Source organism: Peromyscus californicus, unplaced genomic scaffold (assembly GCF_007827085.1).
Source record: "Peromyscus californicus insignis strain IS unplaced genomic scaffold, ASM782708v3 Scaffold_7__1_contigs__length_154581171, whole genome shotgun sequence".
Classification (NCBI taxonomy): domain Eukaryota; kingdom Metazoa; phylum Chordata; class Mammalia; order Rodentia; family Cricetidae; genus Peromyscus; species Peromyscus californicus.
Window position 1 is genome coordinate 94,397,126 of NW_026294595.1, and position 25,466 is coordinate 94,422,591.

At 47.9% G+C, this 25,466-nt stretch overlaps 1 protein-coding gene across 1 annotated transcript in view; it reads right to left on the reverse strand.

Moving 5' to 3' along the window:
- Window positions 1–1,170: 1,170 nt before the first annotated feature.
- Ehd4 (EH domain containing 4) overlaps window positions 1,171–25,466 on the reverse strand; it is a 75,349-nt gene continuing 51,053 nt past the window's right edge. The window contains exons 4-6 of the mRNA XM_052724792.1: window positions 20,894–21,306; window positions 12,326–12,490; window positions 1,171–3,533 (exon numbers count right to left, since the gene is read on the reverse strand). Coding sequence (XP_052580752.1) covers window positions 2,997–3,533; window positions 12,326–12,490; window positions 20,894–21,306 — 1,115 coding nt within the window. The 3' untranslated portion in view covers window positions 1,171–2,996. The remainder of the gene's footprint in view (window positions 3,534–12,325; window positions 12,491–20,893; window positions 21,307–25,466) is intronic.

Below are 25,466 nucleotides of genomic sequence, written 5' to 3' on the forward strand. Positions count from 1 at the left end.
TTACAAGAAGTCAGAGCCAGTGTGGATTGACACTTTTAAAACAGATTTTAAAAAATAGAGGCATTGTGTATTTACTGTTGCTAAATACTACGTAATCTGATATGCTCTTGAACTGGGCCCAGGGTTACTTGAATAAACTCAGGCTCCCCGTTCTGGGGTATTGCTGTTACGTTGAAGCGTGAGGTAACACTGTCGGGCCATCTGCCTACTCCACGAACTGGGGCATGTCCACATGGCCAAGGGCAGTTTCTTCCTCCTTGGGCTCAGCAGGACTCCACTGGCAGGTGAGGATGGCAGGACCTAGCTGAAGTGCTCACTGCCCCTCACCTGCAGAGGCCCCTGCGGTCCGATGCCATGTGGTGGTTCCAAACATGGTCTTTGGAACCAGGGAGAGCATGAAGTAGTTGTGTAGTCGCAGATGGCACACTTCTGCCTTTCCTCCTGTATGTAAACACTCTGAGATGGCGTCTTTGAAAACTGGGCTGATGTGGCATGTGGTTTGGATATGAAATGGACGGAAGGCTTGCTCAACAGAGAGGTGATTGGATCATAAGGTTCTGAATTTATCATGGATGAAGATGAACGGATGATGAAGAAGCAGGTCACTGAGGCACGCCTTTGAAGTATGGTCCCTGTCTCCTTCCCTCTGCTTCTTGGCTGCCATGTGCTCCCGCTATGGTTTTCTGCCTCACCTCAGCCCCACAGCAATGGAGCCGGCTGAACCTTCCCACCTAGAAACTGAATTGTCAAGTGTTTCTGTGACACACAGAACTAACGCTTGTGGGTGGGGCAGTAAGTCAAGGTGAGCAGACAGGTGGCATGGGGAGGGCACTCTGAACAGTCTAGGAACCCTGTGTTGGATCTGGGGAGACACAATCTTTCATTTGCTCACCATCTCTGGTGTTTTCCTTCTCTGGTCAACTTGATGACGAACAAGAGAGTATTATGAAAAGTAGACTCATGGTTTCTTTTCGTTCAGGAACATCACCAGGTCAGAGCAGGGTGAGGCTCAGCTGCTAGGGTTCTCCCAGCAGAAGGTGGAGAGGAGTGGGCAGGGAGACCCCAGAAATCTTATCCTGCTGTCCCTAGAAAGGCCTCCTCTGAGGTTCTGTAAAGAAGCCATTTGGTCCTATGTACACAGAACACACGGACGCACTTTAGAGACACTCATGAGACATACACTTGTGATTATATTTGTGTAGATATATGACAATTGTGCAGAGGAAAAGCAGCAAGACACCTGGGAGGGAAGGCTGCCCTCCCAGGCACCACCATGCGGTGGACCCCAGGGTCCTCACACCACAGAAAGGCCTGCACTCAGTTACAGCCCCAGGATCAAACATTCCCTTTGTGTGTCCAGCTAATCAGAGCACACTCATTCAAAGTAAAAGGCACACCAGGTTTCTCTTAAAACTGTCCTTTAGAAATTAAGATAGGGAGCATGATGGTGATATTCTCCCCGATTTTGAAACAGACTGTCATGAAACTAACAATGTAGTTCAGGCTTCAAATTCACGGTAACCCTCCTGCATCAGCCTCCCAAGTACTGGGATAATAGATGTGAGCTTTTAGCATTTTCTCTTAAATCTACAGTTCTGACCCTGAGGTTGCCAGAGGCAGGCAATTAGGGGTGGGGTTATGTTTTTCTGAATATTCAGGAGCACAGTTCAGATTCATTCATTTGTGGTACCGTCAGGGCCGGGCCATGTGGTCACTGTTGTGCTGTGACTCCTACTGCATAAATGATGGCGAAAAGTGCTCATCAGCTGTGCCACAGAGTAGGGGGTGTGGTGGGAGGTGGCCCCTGCACCTGAATAAATGGGTCAGAGAAATCCAAAGGCTTGGAAAGAGCACCGAAGAGCCAGCAGAAGGGTGTGTGCGTAGACCAATCCTGGCCCCAGACAGGCACTCCTGATGGGAAGCAGAGTAGCTTGGGAGAAAAGATTTCTACAGGAAAGCTTCATCTTGTGAGGAAAACACAATTCAACACAATAAAATGCATATTTTTCTTTAAAAATCAAATAATAGTGTCAATCATCAAGACACTGATCTCTTCCATTGACAGCTCAGGATGGAGCTAGTTTTTCTTTACCTGGGTCCAAAGTCTCTAGTACTGCACAATTCAAGACAGGGCTTTGTTGAATTTAAATTCTGCCACCTACCAAAAAGCCTTGGGAACATTCAATGGTCGAAGGGCACATTTAGTGACAGATGGGAACTGTCTCTTTTCTTAAGTCTGATACATTGACTTTGCTGCAACCTATTGGATGAACTGGAAAGCAAGGCCAATCCTTAGACCTCAACGTGATCTGAAACATCAGTTAACTAGAGGTCTTGACAGGGCTGACAGAGGTTGTGGATTCCAAATTCCTAACTGAATCCAGCTTTGCCGGAGGGAGGCTTGCAGGGCCATGCAGCAGGCGCTGGGACAAGGCAGGTTTCCTGGCCTGGCTGCCTGTTCTGCTGGGGACTGCAGGAGGGAGGGGCGCACACAGACATGGAACAGCCTCTCTCAGACCTGGGTATTAGTCTTCTCTTTGGTGTCAGTCTATAGAGAGCAGAAACCCTCTGCTCTGCTCCCCCTCTAAATATAGCAGGAAACACAGTAAGAAAAATAAATCAGGTCACTTATGCTGCTCCTCAGTGCCCTCTGAAGGACTGAGAGGGTCACAGTAACACACTGCCCAGCACAGCCCTGGACTCCAGTCAGTCCCCAGCTTACTCCCTGCCTGACTTCCCAGAGTTCGCCAGCCTGTGTCCACACCTACATTTTTCTTTGGATAATTTACTTTTCTTCTTAGACTTTTAATCTCCATGTATAGTGCTCTTCTCAATATTTTGATAGAAACTTAGGGGTTCTAGAGGGGAAAGGGCCTCATCTAGCGTCAGTGTCTGCCCTTCCCCACCCCACATTGAGGAGCTGAGGTGTGCAAGCTAGTAGCATGGCAGACTTCAGGCCCAGGCACCCCCTCCTCCCCCACCCCAGCTGTGCACCCTCAGTCAGCCTTCGGCAGGGACTTCCTGTGAGAGGGGGGCACAAGGTGTGGGGGCAGGCTGTTGGGCAGCTCGTAGCCATCCAACTTGATCTTGATGAGGTGCTTGGCCAGTGCGAACTCCTCCTCATCCAGCATGCCGTCGCAGTCACAGTCGGCCAGCTTCCAGATCTTGCCCAGGACGCTGTTGGGCAGCTTGGAGGTCACCATTTCCTTCTTGGCATTGACGCCTGAGATCTTGCCATTGATCGGTGATAGTGTGTAAAAGAGTTCGTCATACACGGGCTTGTCTTTAGCCACGACCCACTCCTCCTCGTCAGCACCCTCCTTGGCCCCCTCCCCATAGCCCTGGTTGAAGGGCCCCTCTGTGGTGCCGTCAAAGGCGCCGCCCTGCACCATCTGCGTGGGCATGTTCATCTCCTCCTGGCTGATGAGGCTCATCAGGGAGGAGATCTTGTTGCTCAGCATGTTGTCCACGGCCTCGATCAGCTTGGGCTTCAGTGAGTGGAACTTGGTGAAGTCATAGTTCTCAAGCTGTTCCTACAGGAGGGGAAACCAGATTTGGAGTTATGGTCTCTGCAGGAGGCGCTGGAGGGAGCTGGGTCTCCCTTAAAGCAGACATCCCACCACACCCTCTGCCTTTCAGAACTCTTTGCTGGGCCTCCCATGTCCAAGCTCCCATGCAAGAGGGGCTTAGGAATAAGAAACAGCTTCAGGATTGAAAGTGGCTTTTTGTACAGTAGCTGCTCTCTCTACTTAGCAATCCCCCGAGACTTTGAGAAAAACCTTTCACCTGTCTTTAATGCCCCAGAGAATTAGTATGTTCTCAGAAAGGTTCTGCTCCACACTTCAAATATGTTCGCAACAATCAAGGGAGTAACAAAGGCCAGTATTATAACCTTGTTTTACAATCACATGGGCTATCCAGATGGAATTAAGACTACAGTCCACATCTGCTAACTCTTTACTATGCTTTGCTGAAAAACTCAGGGACAGGAGGGAGCCCATGCCTGACGCTGCCTAGACTGTCAGGGTCTGAAGCTGGATGGCTCAGAGACCTAGGGTAGAACCAAATATGAAAAAAAAAAAATCAATGAAATGATTCCTAATGATATTCTCTATACTCATAGGATCCGTGCCTAGCCCAATCGTCATCAGAGAGGCTTCCTCCAGCAGCTGATGGGAACAGATGCAGAGATCCACTGCCAAACTTTAAGCGGAACTCGGGAACTCTGCAGAAGAGGGAGAGGAAGGACTGTAGGAGCCCGAGGGGTTGAAGACACCAAGAGAACACAGAATCCACCAAGCAGGGCCATAGTGGCTCACAGAGACTGAAACGGCAACTGTGGAGCCTGCACGGGTCTGCACCAGGCCCTCTGCATACACGCTGTGGTTCTTTAGCTTGGGGTGTTTGTGGGACTCCTGACAGTGGGAGTGGGGTGTCTCTGACTCTTTTGTGTGCTCATGGAACCCTTTCCTTCTACTGGGTTGCCTCGCCCGGTCTTGATAAGAGGGTATATGCCTAGTCTCATTGCATCTTGTTATGCTGAGTTTGATTGATATCACTGGGAGACCTGCTCTTTTCTGAAAGGAAATAGAGGAACAGCGGATCTGAGGGGTGGGGGAGAGGTTGAGAAGAAGGGAAGAAAGGGAGGCCATAGTTGGGATGTATTGTAGAGTTAAAATAAATTTAAAAATCACTGAAGACTGGAAAAAAAACCCTTAAGGACTATATTTAGAAAATTAAAACAAAACAAAAAAACCCTATTATTTGAGAACTTTGTAGCTGGTTGTATGTGGTTCCACACACCTATAATCCCAGCACTCAGAAGGTAAAGATTGTAGAGTTGCTGCAAGCTTGAGGCTAGCCTGGTCTACATAGCAACACCCTGTCTTAACTCCCCTAGCTTCTGATGAAATGAACTTTGCCTTTGGATTATTTGAAAATAATACTGATGTAGCCTGGGGCACGTGCTCCTTGGATTTAACCTCTTTAGGAATGAGCCTAGAACTGGAAACCTGCAGGGAATCCCCACAGAGGCACAGCCTACTGCACAAAGGCTTCCTCATGAAGGTTCCTGTCAGGGCTGTGGGAGTCCTACAGCCGTAGACTAGTCAGTTATTTCAAAAGTACGAACAAATAAGCACAAGTTGAAACCTAGGGCTGAGCACCATAAGCCGGGTCCCAACAGGTCTCTACCCCATCTCTTGGGGAGAAGTGGCCTGTCAGCAGAGCAAAGGCTCTAGAGAGGGCTGGGGAGGAGGGTCACGAAGGCTTCATGGGTAGTGATAAAGAGAGAGCGCCTTCTACCTAGTTTGTCTTTGCTTACTCATACATCCATATTTGTATCCACCCACTTGCCCACCATTTACCCACCCTTCAAGCAGCCACACCTTATCACCTATCGATTCCTATGCATCAGATACTCTCCTGGGCCCAGGGATGGGCCCTGCTTCAAAGGAGCCTTGATCACACTGGAGGAAGACACCAGCTGTTCAGTGTCTGTCTACTTTCAAAAAAGACTTGTGCAAAAAGGAGAACACGAAATATAAAAAAGTCAGTAGAAAGGAAGAACCAAGTAATTGGAAGGGAGAAGGGACATCACACCAGGTGTCTGAGATCAAGGGAGGCTATTTCCTGCAAGCACATATGAACTCAGAATTCCGGGTTCCTTGGATATCCAGGGAGGACCTCCTTTATTCACCGCTGCGACAGATAGGACTAGAGCTGAGCTTTCTCTGGCCTTGAACAAGAAGAGTTGCCTAGGCCCTAACATCAGCAAACTCAAAGACATAATGAAAACCGGTCTTCCACATTTTTTCCTAGCAAATGCAGAAGCACTGAGAGTGTATGTGCATGTGTCTGTGTGAATGGGGTGTGTGTGTGGGGGGGGGTGCATGCCTGAGCACACAAAGAGGCCAGGGGCAGTTGTCAGGCACCTTCCTCTACCACTCTTGGTTGATACTTTTGAGGCAAGGTCTTTCCCTGAACCTGTATTTCTTGGGTAGGGGCAAGCTTCAGTGGTCTCCCTTCAAGAGGCAGAGTTACAGGCAGGGGTAGATGTTAGAATTCTGCCCTCACTCCAGCTATATGACTGCACATGTGCAGTTCAGGAGTTAAGCAACGGGTCTTGCATCTTACATCATCAGTGTGTGTTGGTGACTACGTGTGTGTGTGTGGGGGGGGGGGGGCGTGGTCATGCAATCAGCGTAGCTCCATACTGGGAGCCCTTAAAAGCTGGACGCAGACCCCACCCTCTCTTTGCTCTGCTCTGCTCTCCCCTGCTCTCCCCCCACCCCACCATCTTTCTCTCTCTTTCCTCCCCAGGCCTGGTCCTTTTATCCCTCCTCCCCTTCCTCCTAATAAAGCTCTCCGCTACTAAGCAACTGGGTTCTGTTGTGACCGTGACCTTTCCGCTGGTAACCAGCACTGCCACCAGCGCCGTTTATCATTCTTTCAGTAGAACCATGTCCAGCTTTCACATGGATGCTGGGTCCAAACCCTGGTTCTCATGTGTGCACAGCAAGAACTCTTAACTGCAGAAGAGCCATCTGTCATTTCTCTAGCCAATGGCTGAGTTGTTGGGTTTTGTTTTATTTTTTGTCGGTGTGTGTTGCTGGGAATTAAACTTGGGGCGAGTGCTCTACCACTGAGCTCTATATTCCCAGTCCTCACTGCAGTGGGTATTATATGTGGGTATTTCTGTATGGGCAATGAGGGAGGGTATGGAGGTAGAGAGGCTATTCACTTATGTAGTTTCCTGGAGATGAGACAGGGAGAGCCCAGAAAGAAGCCAATCTTGGCTAATCTGGACAGAGAGAGTGTGACGGGCTATTAGGTGGGGGATTGGCATGGACAAGTACGTGCTTTCACTGTAAAACAAATGGGGAAAGTAGGGAGTGAAAATAGAGATTTAAGCCAGGCATAGCATGTGCCTCTAAGGCCAGCACTCGGGAGGTGAAGCCGGAAGGTCAGGAATTCAAGGTGAGCTCATGCAGGGTGGGGGTGAGGATGCAGGCATAGTGGTAAACACCTTTATCCCAGCACTCTGGAGGCAGGGACAGGGGTTCTTCTGTGAGTTCCAGGTCAGGAGGGCTAGACAGTGAGACTTCGTCTCTAAAGGCAAGCAAGCAAACAAACAAACAAATAAATAAATGGAATTCAGGTGGGGACTAGAGAGATGGCTCTGTGGTTAAGAGCACGTCCATATTAAAACGGCAGAACACCCATTCCCAACATCCATGTTGTGTGGCTCACAACCACCTGTAGTTCCAGCTCCACGGGATCCGATATCCTCTTCTGACCTCTGCAGATAACTGCACTCTCACCCACACAGATACACATGCATACATGTAATCTAAAATAAAAATAAAAAAGAATCCCAGCACTCGGGAGGCAGAGCCAGGCGGATCTCTGTGAGTTCGAGGCCAGCCTGGACTACCAAGTGAGTTCCAGGAAAGGCGCAAAGCTACACAGAGAAACCCTGTCTCGAAAAACCAAAAAAAAAAAAAATAAATAAAAAATAAAAAAGAATTCCGTCGCTCCAGGTCCTACTGTCTTTTGAGTGCTGGGATTATCGGTGTGTGCTACCACACATGGCTAATCTAATACTGGATAGCTACATAACATTGAGTTACCTAGTAAAGTCATGTTGTAGATAGATATGGCAGCTGTGTCTAGCAGAGAACAAAAACTGTGATCTTCAGGGTGTGTGGCTGGGCAGGAATTCTGTGTTCATGTTTGGAAAGGAGCCACAGCACGCAGACTGCAGAGGGGACAGAGCCAGAAGGTGATTACCTATCATGTCTTCAGAACAGATCTCCCAAAACACTTGCAGGCAGCCCAGCCCCACTGTGCCATCTGACCTGCTGGGCTGAAACTTGGCGGTCTGCACCTGGCTGAGCACTCGAGCAGAACAGTCCTGCTTTCTAAAATGTGTTCTCGATTCTGGGTCCTACATCTGATGAGAGCCACCAGGGCATCACCTCCACCCTCAGCACCGTACAGTGAGTGCTGCCAGTGCTCGGGACTTCTACTGACGGTGTCACAGTCAGCTGAGGGGACAAAGAGGGCCGGTTGAGGAGGAAGGATAGAGGCCTTCCTACATAAACATTCCAAAGCTACTGGGTAAGAGGTCTGAATTCCCTTTGGTGCAGGAACACCTACCCCATCCCTGGGGAATGAGTCTGAGCCCTGAGCACACAGGTCCCTGTGTCTGGCGAACAGACATGTGGAATTGTGTCTGCCTAAACTGTCTACCAGCCTGCGGAGGACAGGATTCTGACGGAAGCTGTATGAGCAAACAGAGGGCCAGTGGCCACGATTTTGCAGGAATGACTAGAAAGCAGCAGCTGTATCTGCCCAGAAAGCACACAGAAAGTAAACTCCAGTCCCTGTGGTACTTACAGACCTGAGCAGGGGTGTGGAGGACAAGCTACTGCCCTCTAGCAGGACAGGTCCAAAACAGCAGTCTTTTTATTGGGATAGTCATGCAGTCAGGATTTAAAGAGATCAACAATTGTACCACTGGGTCCAGAATCCTAGGGCTGCTCCTTCCAAAGAGTAGGTTCCTATCCCAGCCTCAAGCTGGGTTATCCTTGCCCAATTACTCCCAAAGTTCACTAGAGCAATTTTCAAAAGTGTGGTAGGGACCAGCAGATAGGGATGGCTCTGCTGCCCTCTGCTGTTAAAACATGGTAACTCATCCACATGGAGGTCAAATTCTCCAGACAACTGAGTGAACAATACCACTAGAGTGTTTCCAGTGTTCTCAAGCTGCAGGTCAGCACTGCACAATAGGCCAGAGTCCTTTGGGACAGGGCACAGGGGTCTTTTTTTTTTTTTTTTTAAGATTTATTTATTTATTATGTATACAGTGTTCTGCCTGCATGCATCCCTGCAGGCCAGAAGAGGGCACCAGATCTCATTACAGATGGTTGTGAGCCACCATGTGGTTGCTGGGAATTGAACTCAGGACCTTTGGAAGAGTAGCCAGTGCTCTTAACCTCTGAGCCATCTCTCCAGCCCCAGGGGACTCTTGAGAGGGGGAAGACAGACCTAAAACCAGCTGTGGTGAACCCTCCTCATGACCTTGACATATGTCCAGTTCATGACTATTTATTTCCAAGCCTTTTTTTTTTTTTTTTTTGGTTTTTCGAGACAGGGTTTCTCTGTGTAGTTTTGGTTCCTGTCCTGGATCTTGCTCTGTAGACCAGGCTTTAGCCTCTGCCTCTGACCCATACACAGTTGGTGTTAACTGAATGCCTGTTGCTGAGGATGTTAGATCCTCAACAGCCTCAGAGAAAGGAGCATGCTGAGCATGTATTTACTGAGTACCTACTGCATTCTAGATCAGCAGTTCTCAACCTGTGGGTCACAACCGCTTTGGGGGCTGCTATCAGATATATGATTCACATGATGACTCCTAACAGTAGCAAAATTACCATTATGAAGTAGTAACAAATTAAGTTGATGGTCGAGGGTCACCACACCAAAAGGAAGGTACTAAAGGGTCGCAGCAGTGGGAAGGTTGAGAACCACTGCTCTAGATCATGGGGAAGTAGAGTGAGCATGGCATGGCTACTGGACTCTGGAGTCACACCCTTACAAAGAGACACTGAATCACAGCCATGAAATCACTAATTACACTGAAGCCCACAGCATTCATGCTGCAGCAAGGGGTGTGTCACTAAGGCAAAGACTAAATTATTCTCACTCTTATCTTCAATGTCTGCCCACTGATGTATTCCAGGGCCTAGGACAACACTTGGCCCCAGTAATTAACATTTTCCTGGATGAGTAACTAAATGAGCACACACGAACATGACAGCTCTCAGGTTGGGGCTCCTTGTTCTGCCCGAGACACTTGGGCTCACTGAAGCTACTAAATGTGGGTCCTGACCACGGGGATTCTCAGCATAGGCTTCCACTCACCCCGACTCCAGCTGAATGGGCTGAGGCTGCTCCTGAGACTCTGGGCTCCCTGACTCCTTTCCCAGGGATTATCCTTTGTCCCAGCTCTGGGAGGCCTGGGTGTCCTCTGACCCAGATTAATTTTCATAGACAGCTCTAGTTCTGGAGCCTGCTCTGTTATGGGAGCTCTCCTATGGGCCACGTGAGAGCCCGGAGGGCCTCAGCAGAGCTTCAGGGTCTCAGAGAATCACCATGTGGTATGGGCAGTGTAACAACAGCTAATGAGTGCACACATGTGGTGCTATAGCACATGGTAGGTACTTCTTTGTAGTTTTCAATTAAGCCAAGATACTAAGTTCCCTTATGAAAGGTACAAGGAAACAGCTGTTCTGCAGCTGGGCTATGGGATGCAGGGCATAACCTGAATATAAAAGAAAAAGTCTCAGCTGGGCAGTGGTGGTGCACACCTTTAATCCCAGCACTCAGGAGGCAGAGGCAGGCGGATCTCTGTGAGTTCAAGGCCAGACTGGTCTACAGATTGAGTTCCAGGATAGCCAAGGCTACACAGAGAAACACCAAGAATAAAAAAAAAAAAAAAAAAAAAAAAGAGAAGTCTCTGGGAGACAACTAACCACGAGTCCTCAAGTTATAACGTTATCTTGTGACCAGAAGCAAAGTAATTCCTCTTCTAAACAGAATACCCATTTTATTGCTAGAAAGAAAAAAAGATATCTCTGTATTTGTCATAAAACAAATTTCCTCCTACTGGGTTGCCTCATCCTGCCTCCATATGAGGGTCTGTGCCTAGTTATGCTATACTCTGTCAATATCCCTAAGAGGCCTGCTCTTTTCTGAAGGGAAAGGGAGGAGTGGCAGATCTGGGGGAGAGAGGTGGGGGCTGGGAGGAGGGAGGCTGCAATCAGGATGTATACTGTGAGAGAATAATTAAAACAAAAGAACAAACAATTTGGCTAGATCCTGAGACCAGATCCCACCAGAAGCACCCACCTCGACCCAGGCATAAAGAGTTGACACTAGAATAGTGAGTCTCACCCCTACCCTACCCCGTCCCCAACCTTGCACCGGCCACATCAGTGAGCTGACCTCACCTCTATTTTGTCTACTCTCTTCCTCCTCCTCCTCTCCCCTCTGAGGCCTAAGCTTAGCCATACTCTCACTTGAGCCATCCTCTGTGGCTTGGAGTGGATGATACAACAATTGGTCTCAAAAGAAAGCCTTTGCTGGCCGGGCGGTGGTGGCGCATGCCTTTAATCCCAGCACTCGGGAGGCAGAGGCAGGTGGATTTCTATGAGTTCGAGACCAGCCTGGGCTACAGAGTGAGTTCCAGGACAGAGGCCAAAGCTACACAGAGAGATCCTGTCTCAAAAAACAAAACACAAAAAACAAAAAAAAGAGAAAGCCTTTGCTTGGTCTACCCAGGAGTTTTTGAAAATTTGAGCCCAAATTTGAAATGTATGTATGCGATTTACATACAAATCTAGACTTTAGCTTCTTATGCCCACAAGGGTTCATGTTCCCACAGGGCAGTGACTCCCGGGCCAGATACATAGGCGGGCCACACGCTCTTCAATCTTCCTTGATCCACAGGACCGGAACAAGCTCCCACTGGGCAACTGCAGAATCATCCTCCTTGTAGGTCTTGGAGATATACTCTGGTAACCCACTAGATGTGAGGAGACAAGCAGTCGGATGACATGGCTACCTGAGTTCATGTCATCTGCCTTAAAATAGAGAGGCCTGTGGCCCTGTGCAGATGTGTACTGCACTGGACAAGAAGATGGTGACCTTGCTCGGAAGGACATTCCATCACTGTAGGGCAGTGTACACTGGCTGGGCCAAAGCAGCCGAAGGCAGCCTATTATGGCTTGCCTGAACTGCCCAGAGCTAAAGGCAGTAAAGGGAGGGTATGAAATCAGGTCGGAGGCTACCAATACTTGCCTTTCAGCAGACCTGTCGCTCAATACAGCAAAGTACATCTGTGTCCGGAGCCCCAGCTCAATGCACAGCAGCAGTCTGTCCAAGCACACTCCCTTGCTGTATGGCTGCAGGGACTATCCAAAGTGACCTTCAAAGCCAAGTCCAGCTCTAATTCCCTTCAGGTTCCGGGAGTCTGAAAACCAGGGTCACCTCATCTACGAGGCCAGGCTGTCTGTAAGCTTTCTCATGTAAGCTTCACTGCCCTCTGGCTAATTGTCTCCCCTTTAAAAAGACATTTTGGAAGGCAAACAATGTCTGCTTTAGTCATAGGAGGCCATCACCATGGGTCATCATTAGGAAGATGACTTCATTGCATTCTCCTTCATTAAACTGTGAGTCTTTCTTATATTTCCTGTAACCAGCTAGGTGTTGTGGCAGTTCCCACAACTTCCTCAAGACATTACAACAGGGCTCCCAGTACCTGCATGGCCTTGACCTCAGGGAAGTCCCCCGCAGAAATCTGGTATTCTCGCTGCAGCTGAACATAGATTTCTGGAAGCCTGTAGATAAGCTCTCGCTTCTTATTTTCTTTTCCAAATACATTTGGCATTTCCTTCTTCAGGTAGCTGATGATGTAGGCATGTACCTGAGGGGGATATGTCAGGTGAGTACATACCACACTTCTCGAGAGAAGAGATAAATGAGACACATTCCCATGCAGAACTCTGGTCCTCAACCACAAGAGAAGGTGAGGATCCAGAACCAGGCAGCCTAAGGGGAGCTAGAATGTACTTCCAGAGCTCCAGAGAGCTGGCCTGGACCAGGTAAACTGAGAGCTGGACTTGAGGAAGGGCCAGAGGGACCAGATGTGCTGAGACCACACAGGGACGGTGAGCAGAGAGAACCCCAACATCAAAGGCTGAGTAAGGGGGAGGGTCCAGAATGTGACAGATAAAGGATATGGGATGACAGGGCAAGTGAAGAGGTGACATCCGAGTTGGGCCTTGTGAAGAACAGCAGGAGACGCAGTGAGTGGAGTAAGACAGGGTGCTAACAAGCTGGGGGTGTATTTGGGCCGTATCATGCACATGGTCGAGGGTGGGAGAGGTGGGCTGCATCCAGACCTTGCTTAGCAGGAGCATTAGGAGCCCCTGGAGGATTCGCAGGGAGGCTCTGCTGACCTAATGCTTGCACTAATGATGGTTCTCCAGGGTCAGTCAGAGAGGTCAGAGTAATGGTGAACGGTGTGAGACCTGGCTGAGAACCAGGTGCGGTGAGGTAAAGCTGCACAGAGAATGTCCCTGGGGATTGCATCTTCAAGTCTACTCCCAAGAAAGGGCAACTAACGGTAGCCTCTGAGTGGCGATTCTGGTGTCTGGGCAGGAAGTGGGCAGACCCCGAGTAGGGAGGATCTCCACTGTGACTAACCAGAAAATGTAGAGAAAGTTTCACCTGTGGCCTGTGGGCACCAGGAAGTGAAACTGGAGGCTGACTGTAGTTTATCTGTACAGGAACAGTGCCCAGTGAGCAACGAAGTAAGAACGATCCCCGGGCATACCTCAATGGGCAGAGTGCTGGGACATTCGTGAGCGGCACTAACGACTTCTGTATGAGACCAGCTCATGGGACCAGCTGCATGGGACCAGCTGCATGGGACCGGCTGCATGGGACCAGCTGGATGGAAAGCTCTCTCTGGGGAGGAAATCCAGACATAGGAGAGGGAAGCCCCTGAACCCCTAAGGGCGAGCAATCTCCCCAGGAGGGTACTGCATTGTCTGGCCTGTGGCACGCCCTTCCCTCAGCTTTTCCATTCTTTCATTTACTTCCTATTTCAGGTTAGTAAGTGTGTTCACTACCAACGTTTTCTTTATAGGACTTCAAATCTACAGAGTAATTCAGAAGCCAAATAAATAGCTAAAATAGGAAAGAATGAAAAACAGAGCAATGATTTAAAAAAAAAAACAAAAAACAAAAAACAGGAATGTAGCCTGGAAAATGCTTCTAAGAAAACAGATTTCATTAGAATCTTCGGGAAGAAGGAAGTCGGAGAGAGTGAGCAGACACATCCCACAGCTTGGTTGAGGGCCTCTGGGTGTGCACGCATACTGGGTGGGGTCAACAGAATTTGAACAGTAACACCATCACATGTGGTGTGCAGAGGCCATCTGAAAATGTACACGTTGGGTTGTATGGCTATTGCTTAGGGACCAACTTCTTAAAAGGTGGTTAACTGAATGTGGGGCTATAAAAAAAAAATTGACAACTGTTAAAGCTTTCTGAATGTACAGCCACCAAAGATGAACTCAAAATCAAGCTTGTAATGAGTCTGAGGTGTTTCTCACTTGCCCCGTGACACGGTGTGACTTCACAGCAGCTTCCTTCACACAGTACAACATGTGTACTTTGCACTGCGCATGATGTCATACCATGTGGTGACAATCAACTGTCTGAAATACCTCTGTTCAGAGACTGTTGCTTGTGGGTTTATGGTAATAAATTTAGTGCAGTTAATGCTGGGTATGGTAACTCATGTCTGTAATCTCGGCCCTTAGAAGCTGAGTCAGGAGGACTGCCATGGGTTGAGGCCAGCCTGGGCTACACAGTGGGTTCCAGGCCAGCCTGGGCTACTGAGTGAAACCTATCTCCCACCTGCCTTCCCTAAAAAAACAAAAAATAAAAAAAAATAAAAAAAAATAAAAATTCTGTAATAAACCTGAGATCCAAAAGGTGAAAAAAAAAAAAAAAAAAAAAAAAAAAAAAAAAAAAAAAAAAAAAAAAAAGAAACAGAGAGAAGCAGCCAAGTCCTACTGAACAAGTGTGTTTATTCTGTTCAGATCAAAGCTGGTACCCAAACCACGTGTAATCCTAGCAGTCTTAAAGAGGACTTACGGGGGCCTTTAGAGGCATCTGAGGTCAGCCTTCAGAGAGACAGGTTTCCATATATAGGCTTGGGCACTGACATCCACAAAGCCCAGGCAGGGACGGAGTTATTTTTAAGCCTTGCAGCAGATAATCATTAAAGGGCTCATCACCACACACTGCCCAGCGATTCTCACACTCTTCAGCCTCTATCGGCCTGATGAGCTACAAAATGCCTAACTTCTCCAAAAAGGAATTTGACACTGCAAACAGGAAAGCTAGGCCCCACACATCACATGTGACTAAGAGGAAAATAGGTCTTTGACGAGCAAACTAAATTCCCCAGAACTCTAGTGACCCCTGAAAGTCACTGAGCTCCTCTCCTTCCCCACTGCTCCTTCCTCAAAAGCTGCTTTGTTTCCTTGTGGAGGGAAGATTTCCAAACGGGTGGGGGCCTTTCTTGACCTTGTGAGGACGGGCTTGGAGAGTGCACTTGCCTCCTTTTGAATTGTTCATCTATCCCGTAAGGAAGACTGAGGTCCACACGGGTTTACAGAAGAATAAAACTAAATTCTATTCCCAGACTCTTATGTGGGCTTTCCTAAAACAGCTTTCTCTGAAGAATCATGCAGTAAGCTTTGACTGGCGTCTCAGAGCAAAGAGACTTCTGGCAGGCCACCTCCCTCTGATGAAAGGTGAGGAGGCGAGGAGCCTGACCCAGAACACATGAAGGTCTCTGTTCCTTAGAAGACAGCTTTGAAAGCATCCAAATAGAAAAGACAGCAAAATTAACCCAGGCTTTTTGTTTGTATTATTAAAATCCCATATTACTGTGAGAGTGGTTAAAATAAAAACACAGGCTGCAGAGCTCCAAGGAAGCCAGGAGAGGAACATGGGACACTTAAAGCCCTCAGAAGATGTGTAGATCTACTAACACATTGATTTTGGACTTCTGGTCTGTAGACTATGAGAGAATTTATTTATGTCATTCAGCCTACGGTAAAGCAGCCACAGGACATTTATACATGCTATCTAATCCAGCCTTTTCCCACCCCTTAGTCTGGTCCTCTGTGTAGACCTTTTTCTTCCTTTTCCCCCATGCTGGAGACAGAAACCAGGACCTTGAGCACACTAGAGAACCGCTCTACCACTGAGGTGTACCCTCAGTCCTTGGTGTTTTGTATATTGTATAGTCCTGGTGACCTTAAGCCTGTGATTGTCCTGTCTCAGCCTCCCAAACGCTGGGAAGACAGGTGTGAGCCATCACTATTTTCACTGGGTACTTTAGATGTGAACTTAAAACTGATCATTGCATGGTCCAGCAGCAGGGGCAATGGGCACTGCACCTGTCGGTGGTCTTTACTTATAAGGAGTTCAAGTCTGGGGTGGGAAGAGGAGTGAAGGGTAGGGATGGGCTGACGTCCCCGAGAAGGCTGGAGAGATGGCACTTGCTGCCGAGAAGGTTATTGTTCAGACTTTTCCATGTTATGCATATCAACATTCACTCTTCTCCATTACTGAGTACCATCCCATTACATACACGAGCCACATTTTGGCTATTCTAAATGAAACTGCTATGAGCTTTTTTAAAAAATGAGGATATATTTTTGGTTGTGAGCCTAGCCTTTAATGGCTGAGCTATCCAGGCAGTGGTGGCGCACGCCTTTAATCCCAGCACTCGGGAGGCAGAGGCAGGAGGATCTCTGTGAGTTCGAGGCCAGCCTGGTCTACAAAGTGAGTTCCAGGAAAGGCGCAAAACTACAGAGAAACCCTGTCTTGAAAAACCAAAAAAAAAAAAAAAAAAAAAAAAAAATGAGGATATAGTTGCTTTCCCTAGGTGGGTCATGAATTCTGTAACTGTTATCCCATCAACTGACTCAGATCTCATATCTCTTAGGTGATATCTGGGAACTTATCCTTCATATATTTTAAAATGTCCCTTGTAGGTTTTCTGTGGATAGAAAATTTTCTAGAATAAGTGGAATTACAGATTAATATATAAAGCAAGAGTATAAAGTAAGGAGATATTGCAGATGCTGTTTACATTGGATATAAATCAGGACTTTCTGGACCAAGCAGACTACTTGGGCTTGGGATGTGTATTCTGTAATATTCCCAGGCTGTGAATCAGTTCCAGGAAGTATTGCCTTTCTGAATGTCAGGCTTTCATGTATGAAGTAAGGATAAGGATGCCCAACTGTCAAGTAACCGACATAATCAAGAAGACTGTTTGGCTTCTACAGCATTTTAAGCTGCAAAAGGAAAACTGTATCAAGGGAAGGATGACCCAAACAAAAGCATTATAAGGAAATATTAGCAATCCAAAGCGAAAGACTCAGTGGTTTCTTGCCTTCTCCTTCTCCACATTTATTTTTGTTTGTTTGTTTTTGGACAGGATCCCATGTAGCCCAAGCTAGCCTCAAGCTTACTATGTAGCTGAGGATGACGGGAGCTTCTGAGCCTTCTGTCTTGTTGGGACACCACAGCTGGTTTGTGCAGTGCCGGGGATCAAGTCTAAGGCCCTGTGCATGCTAGACAAGCACCCTCCCCACTGAGCTACACCCCAGCCTGCTCCCTGCTTCTTTAAGAACAATGAATGACAAGGCTCAGAAGTGGAACACAGACCTGCAGCTGGAGGACTAGGGGTCCAGCTCCACAGAGCACCCACTCAGCACTGCCATGTTAGGGGCCAAGGCCATTGTGTTCAGTTCTGCTTCTTAGCCAGCGCAGGCAGCTTCCTGTCCTAATGCTCAGCTGGTATTGTGACATACCACGTGCAAATGGCACTGGGGAGCTGGTGATGGAAGTAGATGTGCCTCAAACATTTTCCTCTGTGAAAAGGAACAAGCCCGATACTATTCTTAGGAAGAAAAGAATATGCTATTTCTTTTCCTATAAGTAAGCTCAGCACATTTGACCCTCCGCCCCCCACATCTGCACAAGGGTTTCCATTATTCAGCGTCAGAACACAGAGGCATTTTGTGTCTCATGAACCTAGGCCATGCTGGAATAGCAGGGAGCACTACAGGCTGTGGTACTCAGCATTTCCAGCCTGCTCTCTAGTCATGGTCATGTTCATGTTCATTCTCTCTCTCTCTCTCTCTCTCTCTCTCTCTCTCTAGCTCTCTATTCATACTCATTCTCATTCCTGTTCCCCTCCACCTTTTTTTCTTTTTCTTTTTCTTTTTTTTCGAAACAGAGTTTCCCTATGTAGCTTTGGTACCTGTCCTGGAACTCACTCTCTGTAGCCCAGGCTGGCCTCAAACTCACAGAGATCCGCCTGGCTCTGCCTCCCGAGTGCTGGGATTAAAGGAGTGCGCCACCACCGCCCGGCCCCACCTTTTTTTCTATGACTGAAGATATATTCAGTCACTGGCCCCTTAGCAGCGACTGGAAAATTTAAAATGTCCATGGACATTAAAATCCCATGAAACTCGCAAAGTCTACGGGAGCTACTAGCTTTGGTTAGAAAATAATTTAGGCTAGCCACAGTGTGGTGGCGCAAGCCTTTAATCCCAGCACTTGGGAGGCAGAGGCAGGTGGATCTCTCAGTTAGAGGCTAGCCTGGTCTAAAGGGCAAGTTCCAGGACAGCCAGAGCTTCACAGAGAAACACTGTTTCGAAAAAACAAAAAACAACAATGACAAAACTAATTTAGACTTTTCTATACCCTGAAATTAAATTCATTTATAACAGCTAGAAAAAAGAAATACCATGTGCCAAAGGGTCATTGAACAGGCAAAACCAGACAGACTTCCTGCCACCATGCATTAGGCCCAGGGTAGTGGGGCTTTCAGGAGAGGCGCAGATAAGTGGTTCCACAAACTAGTTAGAGTAACTGCCTTGGAGGACTGGAACAACGTGGCTTCGAGATCTGAGAGGAAGTAGCTTATACCAGGAAGAAGGGCTAGAGTGGTGACTCACACAGCACCCTGCAGACTTGTTAGCTTGGTGACTCCGGGAGGAGAGTGTGTGTACATCCTGGAGTGTAAGAAAGGGAACCAAGAAGTTGTGGCACTGTGTGTATGGGACAGTGGCAGCCAGGGGCAGGTCTCTTCAGATAGGAGCTTTGAAGACATTTGGCTTCAGCATGAGGATAGCTGCTGAGGAGAAGTGAGAAGGGATTGGAAGGCTCGTGACCCTCTAAGGAGCCATCCCTGCTTCCCTCAGACAGGAACCTAGGCGCCATCCCGAGTGCTATATGAGCAAGAACCCAATCCTTGATCAGTACACTTCCTCACTCTATGTAAGGGTGCTCTGAGCCCCCTCCTCCACCAGATGGACTCTGTAGCTCTGGCCTGGGTATGCCACATCTGTGTCTACTAAATGAAGCACAGCTGTAGTGAACTCCAGAAAGCTGACCCAGTGCACCCAGACCAGACCAAAAGTCAGGATGCTTTTTTTGTTTTACACCAGAAGACCAAGAGGAAGGAGTTGACTCCACTTCCTGACCAAGCTTCAATGGGTGTAGATCAGCCTGTGTACTGGAGTCAAGTGCCCAGAGCAGAAAGCTAGACTAACAGCTGGGGGACTGATTTTCAATCCTAGCTTCTCAATGAATGGATTAGGGGAATCTGGAGAAATCACTTATCGTACCTTGTTTCTGAAAAATTAGGGAGTCAGTATAGCCCTCGGGATCTCAAACTCAGCTGACCACAATGACCCCTGAGAAGTGCATTTCCACATATGTCTGTACATATAGGTGCACGATCACATACCCTCCTGAGTCAACAGCTATGGGGCAGAGCCTGGAAATTCCTTTGGTTACAACTCTTGAATACTTCTGAGGATCAACCAGGCCAGATCCACATATGGCAAATGACTGAGAATGCTTCCAGTAGTAGGGCATAATTAAATGAAACAAGCACAGATTTTCTAAAGAACTCCCCCTGACCCTATACTCTTAGAGGAGTGATCGGCTTTTCTTTCTTCAGAGGCAGGCAGAGTATTGACTCTGCTCCCTGTGCAGGTTCAGCCGAACACCACTGCCTTACCAGTTGAGCCGATATTCTAAGTCTGCTAAGAGGCTCAATTATGAGGCGCCTTTGTTTTCTTTTTTTTTTTTTTGGTTTTTCGAGACAGGGTTTCTCTGTGTAGCTTTGCGCCTTTCCTGGAACTCGCTTTGGAGACCAGGCTGGCCTCGAACTCACAGAGATCCGCCTGGCTCTGCCTCCCGAGTGCTGGGATTAAAGGCGTGCGCCACCACCGCCCGGCTATGAGGCGCCTTTGTTATGAGGGCCTAGAGTGAGTTACAAGTATGGGCTACAGGCCAGAATAAGGACGGAGGGATCTGATGTGCTCTTGTAACGGTCACCCTCCCCCAGCTCCTAGGCAGTTCTGGGTTCTACCCCTAAGCGCACAGTGACTAGTGGTAGCCTCTCAGCCGCCCACTGGCTCCGGCAATGCCACCTCTTCTTACACTGGGCCAGCCGAGATCTCATCATCCTAACATAATGCTAACAGGATAGCTCCATGGAGCTAGAGGACTGGCTGACCCTACCCTGTGCCCCAGGTGCTATATGCTCAGTGCTGTGTGACAGAATTGCACAAGCATGGCATGAAAGGTCCTTGTTGGCTCAGACTTCAAAGGCTCAGCCATTTGCCTGAGATCACAGGCTGGGACAGAAGCAGCGATCCCTGATCCCAAGGCTATGTTCTTTTTTGTTTAGTTTGTTAGTTTGTTTATTTATAGACAGTGTCTCAGTGTAGCCTTGGTTGGTCTCAGACTCATAGATCCACCTGCCACTGTCTCCTGAATGTTGGAATTAATGGTGCGGCAATATTATGGTGTGATTTTTTTTTTTTTTTTTTTTTTTGGTTTTTCGAGACAGGGTTTCTCTGTGTAGCTTTGCGCCTTTTCCTGGAACTCACTCTGTAGCCCAGGCTGGCCTCGAACTCACAGAGATCCGCCTGGCTCTGCCTCCCAAGTGCTGGGATTAAAGGCGTGCGCCACCACCGCCCGCCCGGCTTTTTTGGACAGGGTCTCACTATGGCCTGGAACTCCTATGAGGACAAGGCTGGCCTTGAACTCACAAAGATCCACCTGCCTCTGCTGTGAAGGGCTGGGATTAAAGGTGTGCTCCAATCACATGCCCTCCCCTGGGCCTTCTGGGATGGGACTGCTCACTGTACAGGAGACAGCGGTGTGCTCCAGGACCAGTCCCGGGGCCCGCCTGTCACCTGATGCTTACTTTAGCCAACCTTGCTCGCTTGATGAGGTCGTTGAGTTTACGCACTGCAGCCTTCTGGGGCAGGCTCTGGATGTCTCTGAAGAGGTCCTGTGCCTCAGCCTCGAAGAGCCGGCGGTTGTCCGTGTTCTGAAGAGGCTGTGCCCAAAATGAGCCAATGTAGACTCGAAGGACCTCAGGCGTGTTGATGACTTTGCCCAGAGACCACATGAGGGCTCCATAGACTCGCATCAGCTGCTGTGTGTCCACTTGGTCGGCCTTGTTCAGTACCACGCGGATTTTGTCATCCTGGCCCCGGAAGGCCTTGATCGCCTCTGAGAACTCATCTGAGATGTCCAATTTGTGAGCGTCAAAGAGCAGGATGATCCTGTCAACCCGCTCAGCAAACCACTGTAGGACCTGGCAGAAGTCATACCCTGAGTGGAGAGAAGGGTCTGTTAGTGTGCTGAAAACTTTGGGGGACACAGCTGCGAGAACGCTCCAGTGAAGAGCACTGAATCTGAGGCAGCAGAGCCTATGACCTAAAAACCATTTCCCACGGGGGCCCCTGGGCTGGATGTATGTAGTGAACACTGGGTATCTGGTCCCATTCCACAGAAAGGAACAGAATGGGGTCTCTGGTCAGTTTGATGAAGCATCACATGTAGGCAGATTTACTTGGTACTCATCGTTCTGACGTCACCCAGCACAGGTCTTTGGATCGGTAGCAGAACGGACCTCCAGTCCTGACACTGAAGGCCATAGGCTAAAGGCTTGCTCTCTGGACCAGTCTTACTTTTCAGAAAACATCTGAGATGAAGAAGGAAGAGAGCCTGGAGGTCACCTGCAGTTCCCAGGGTGTCCAGCAAGCATGGGAATGGAGGAATTTCTTTTAGTCCATTTATAGAGTGCTGAGGAGGTCAAGAGTTGTCTGGGAAAAGTTGTGATTGGTATTTATCATGAGGACTGTTTATAGCTGAAGTGTGTTTAAAAAGTATTTTAAAAATCTGTCACACAGAATATGGTCATTTGCCAATTTCCTTTTTAAAACGGACAGGGCCACAACAAATCCCACTGAGTGTGTTTGGCCACCTACCAATCTGTTCCAAATCAAGCAGTTAAGTAAACACTCTTCCTGAGGTCAAGACTTTCAGCCATCTCCCCGAAGGAAGCAAGTTCCCAGGAGAGGCACACAGGAGGCCAGTGCGCAAAGGTTATCTTACTCTCAGGCTGCTCAGCTGCAGGGCCGCAGTCTCCATCTGGTCCAGGAGCTGAGCAGCCACCTCTCCTGCCGCCTTCCTACTGCCAATCATTCCAAACTCAGTCCAAGTCTAGAGAAGAACACGATGAGCGCTGAGACAGCGCCACGATTTTAACACTGTACCTTGCTTACTGCAAATGCTTTTAAAAATCAAGCTTGGTTTATTCAGATAACCAAACACCAGACAGCAAAAAGAATAAACTAGATCTTCACCTGTCTGCACGGGTGACTCTCTACACACAACAACAATAAAACACCCTCGGGGGTGGTTGCTGGAGAGATGGCTCAGTGGTAAAGAGCACTGGCTACTCTTCCAGAGGACCTGGGCTTGGTCCCTAGCATCCACATGGTACCTAATAACTGCCTGTAACTCCAGTTCTAGGAGACCTGACATCCTCTTCTGGCTTCCATAGGCACTGCATATACAATGGTGTACAGACTTATGTACAAGCAACCACTCATACATATAAAACAAAAATAAAGAGATGTTAAAAAGAAAAACCCTACCCTTCATAAACAAGAAAGTGTTGGGTAGAAATCAGTTTCAAAGAGAGGAATAATGTTAGACATGGTGGCTCATATGCAAGATCCTACCACTTGAGAGGTGGAGGCAGGAGGATTGCTATAGATTTGAGGTCAGCCTGGGTTACAGAGTTACCCTCATCTAACAAAACACAAAAAATATGAATATAGAATGATGACACTCACATAAACGTTAAACACCAGGCGATGCTCAGTATCCTATGGATACCCACTACAGCAAAAGCCCAAACTGTTAGGATACCCAGGATGCTAGCTGGGGAGGGCGTACGGGTCCTAAGGCAGATTAGGAAGTACCCAGGGAAGAATGATCTTGTAGGAAAAATGAAGAGGCTTGAGGACTACAGTCTTCAGCCCTTTGAAAAACGGGTGTAAGGGGAGCAGCTATACAAGCTATCTAGAGTTAGTAATAGGTTTGTTTGTTTGATTTTGAAATAGGTGTTACTGTCTAAGTGCCAGAGGAAGCTTGTCACCCTTGTAGATAAGCTGAGAGCAGCACTGCTAATGTTGGCACAGCCATGCAGACATGGTGGCTCTTCCTCTCAGGTCACCTCAGCTGACTACTTGGCTGTGACACAACATGTATTGAAGTACAGCCTAAATTGAAATTCACAATTCGCAAACAATCCGATTCTGGGCTAGGGATGTAGCTTAGTGACAGAGCACCCTTGAGGACTTGGACTGGAGATAGATCGATAGATAGACAGACAGAAAAATAGATAGACAGACAGAGCTACCAAATATAGAAGCAGTGAGTAGCTTCCAGTGCTATAGTGAGATCCTGTTATTGGGAACAGAGCTGCTATGCAAGTTCACTCTAGGTGAAGCCATTACACATCTCTGGAGGAATGGCCCATCTGTATTTCTCCTTTTTGAAGTAACAATGGGAATCAAGAAGTCAGGTAGGTGGAGCTGTAGTTTTGCGTCACTGAACAGGTAAAAAGGACTGCTTGCCACACACCAGGTAACACGATCAAGAGCAGAAAGAACTGGACATCTCAGAAGAGAGCAGAGTTATCGAAAGAGGGGGAGGTTTGCTCGACTGCCCATATGTACCATGTCCTTTTTACCGTCTCAGGCATTTTGTAAGACTCTAGTTCACGGGCATTGAATATTCTTACTGTTGCACAGCCATCACTATCACCCATTTCCTAAACTTCCTAATCCTTCCCAACTAAAACGCTAAGCCTATCAAATAATAATTCTCTGTTCCTCTGTAGGGAATAGGGAGCCTTGAATTAGTAAGGTCTTGAGAGAATGTGTGCTATTGATGGGAGCTGGCCATGTCAAAGACCCCAGAGCCTTAGACCCACAGAGGGATGGCAAAGCCTTCCTCCTGGGGTGAGGCCCAAAGGCATGGCAAAGCCTTCCTTGGATGAGAGGGAAGTAGTGTAAGTGTTGACTGTATGTTCAGAGTATGTCCACCATAGCTCCCACCACCCAGTGTTTATGGCCTGAAGACTGCTCCCTACAGAGACTGCTCCTACTGAGATTAGCTAAATCCCTCCCCTTGATCCAGCTGTATACCATAAGCCTTGCCTCCTTGTTTATCTTATGTAATATCCCATCTTCTTGTTCAGCTGTATACAGTAACTCTGTCTCTGCTAACCTGGATATAATAAACACCCTGAGCTCCCAGGGTGCTGTGATTTCAGCGAAGAGTTCAGACCACCCAACCCCAGTTTCCTGTGTACCTGGCTGTGTTTGTCTTTTCTTCATTCACTCACTACTTCAGTCAGGTCCATTCCTGGAGCCGTACTGGATACAGCACCCCCGATCTCCCCAATTTCTTGGAACAGCATTCTCCTTTCTAGGTTTATGAATCTGACTACTGTCGGTGCTGCATATGAATAAATCATATAGTATTTGTCCTTTGTAACTGGCTGGTTTCACACGGCACAATAAAAAGTCATCCAGATTATAGCAAGTGTGTGTGTGTGTGGGGGGTATATATACATGTGTGTACATGTGAACTTGTATGGAGGCAAGAGGACAATACAGAGTTTCCTGCCTGCTTGATCATTTTTTGCTTTATTCTCTTGGGACAAGGTCTCTCACTGAACCTTACTGTATTTTATTTTTCAAGAAAGAGTCTCCTTATGTAGTCTTGGCTGGCCTGGAACTCACTGTGTTGACCAGGCTGTCTTGGAACTCACAGAGCTCTGCCTGTCTCTGTCTCCAGAGTGCTAAAATTAAAGGCATGTGCTACCATGCATGGCCCTAAAGATTTTTATGTTTGTCTGACTGTGTACGTGTGTCTGTCTGTGTGAGTGTGTCTGTGTAAGTGAACACCACATATGTGCAGGTGTCTATGGAGGCCAGAGGAGGGTGTCAGGTCCTTGGAACTGGAGTTCAGGCTGTTGTGAGCTGCCCAAAGTAGGTGCTGGGAACGCAGAACTCAGGGCCTCTGGAAGAGCAGTACGCACTCTTAACTGCTGAGCCGTCTCTTCAGCACCCTTCTTTAGCTTATAACTTCTTTAACCACAGGGACCATCTTCTTCATAGTTGCACACATTGTTGTGGGCAGTGTGGGTTTAGACACTGACGTGCCTTGAATCTAATCCTGCCTGTATCATGGTAATTTTGTGACTTTGTGCAAGTGGCCTCATCTCTGTTACCTTGTTTGTAAAATGGAGCCCATAACAGTACCCATATACCTTTTAGGGCTGCAGTCTTAACATATGAGGCATTTAGAATCACCTTAGCATTCAGAAAACTGTCCAAAATGTTATCTACCAGTCATAGTAAAAAACCAAAATTTTGTATCCAGGGCTTGAGGCACAGTGAGGCCATAGC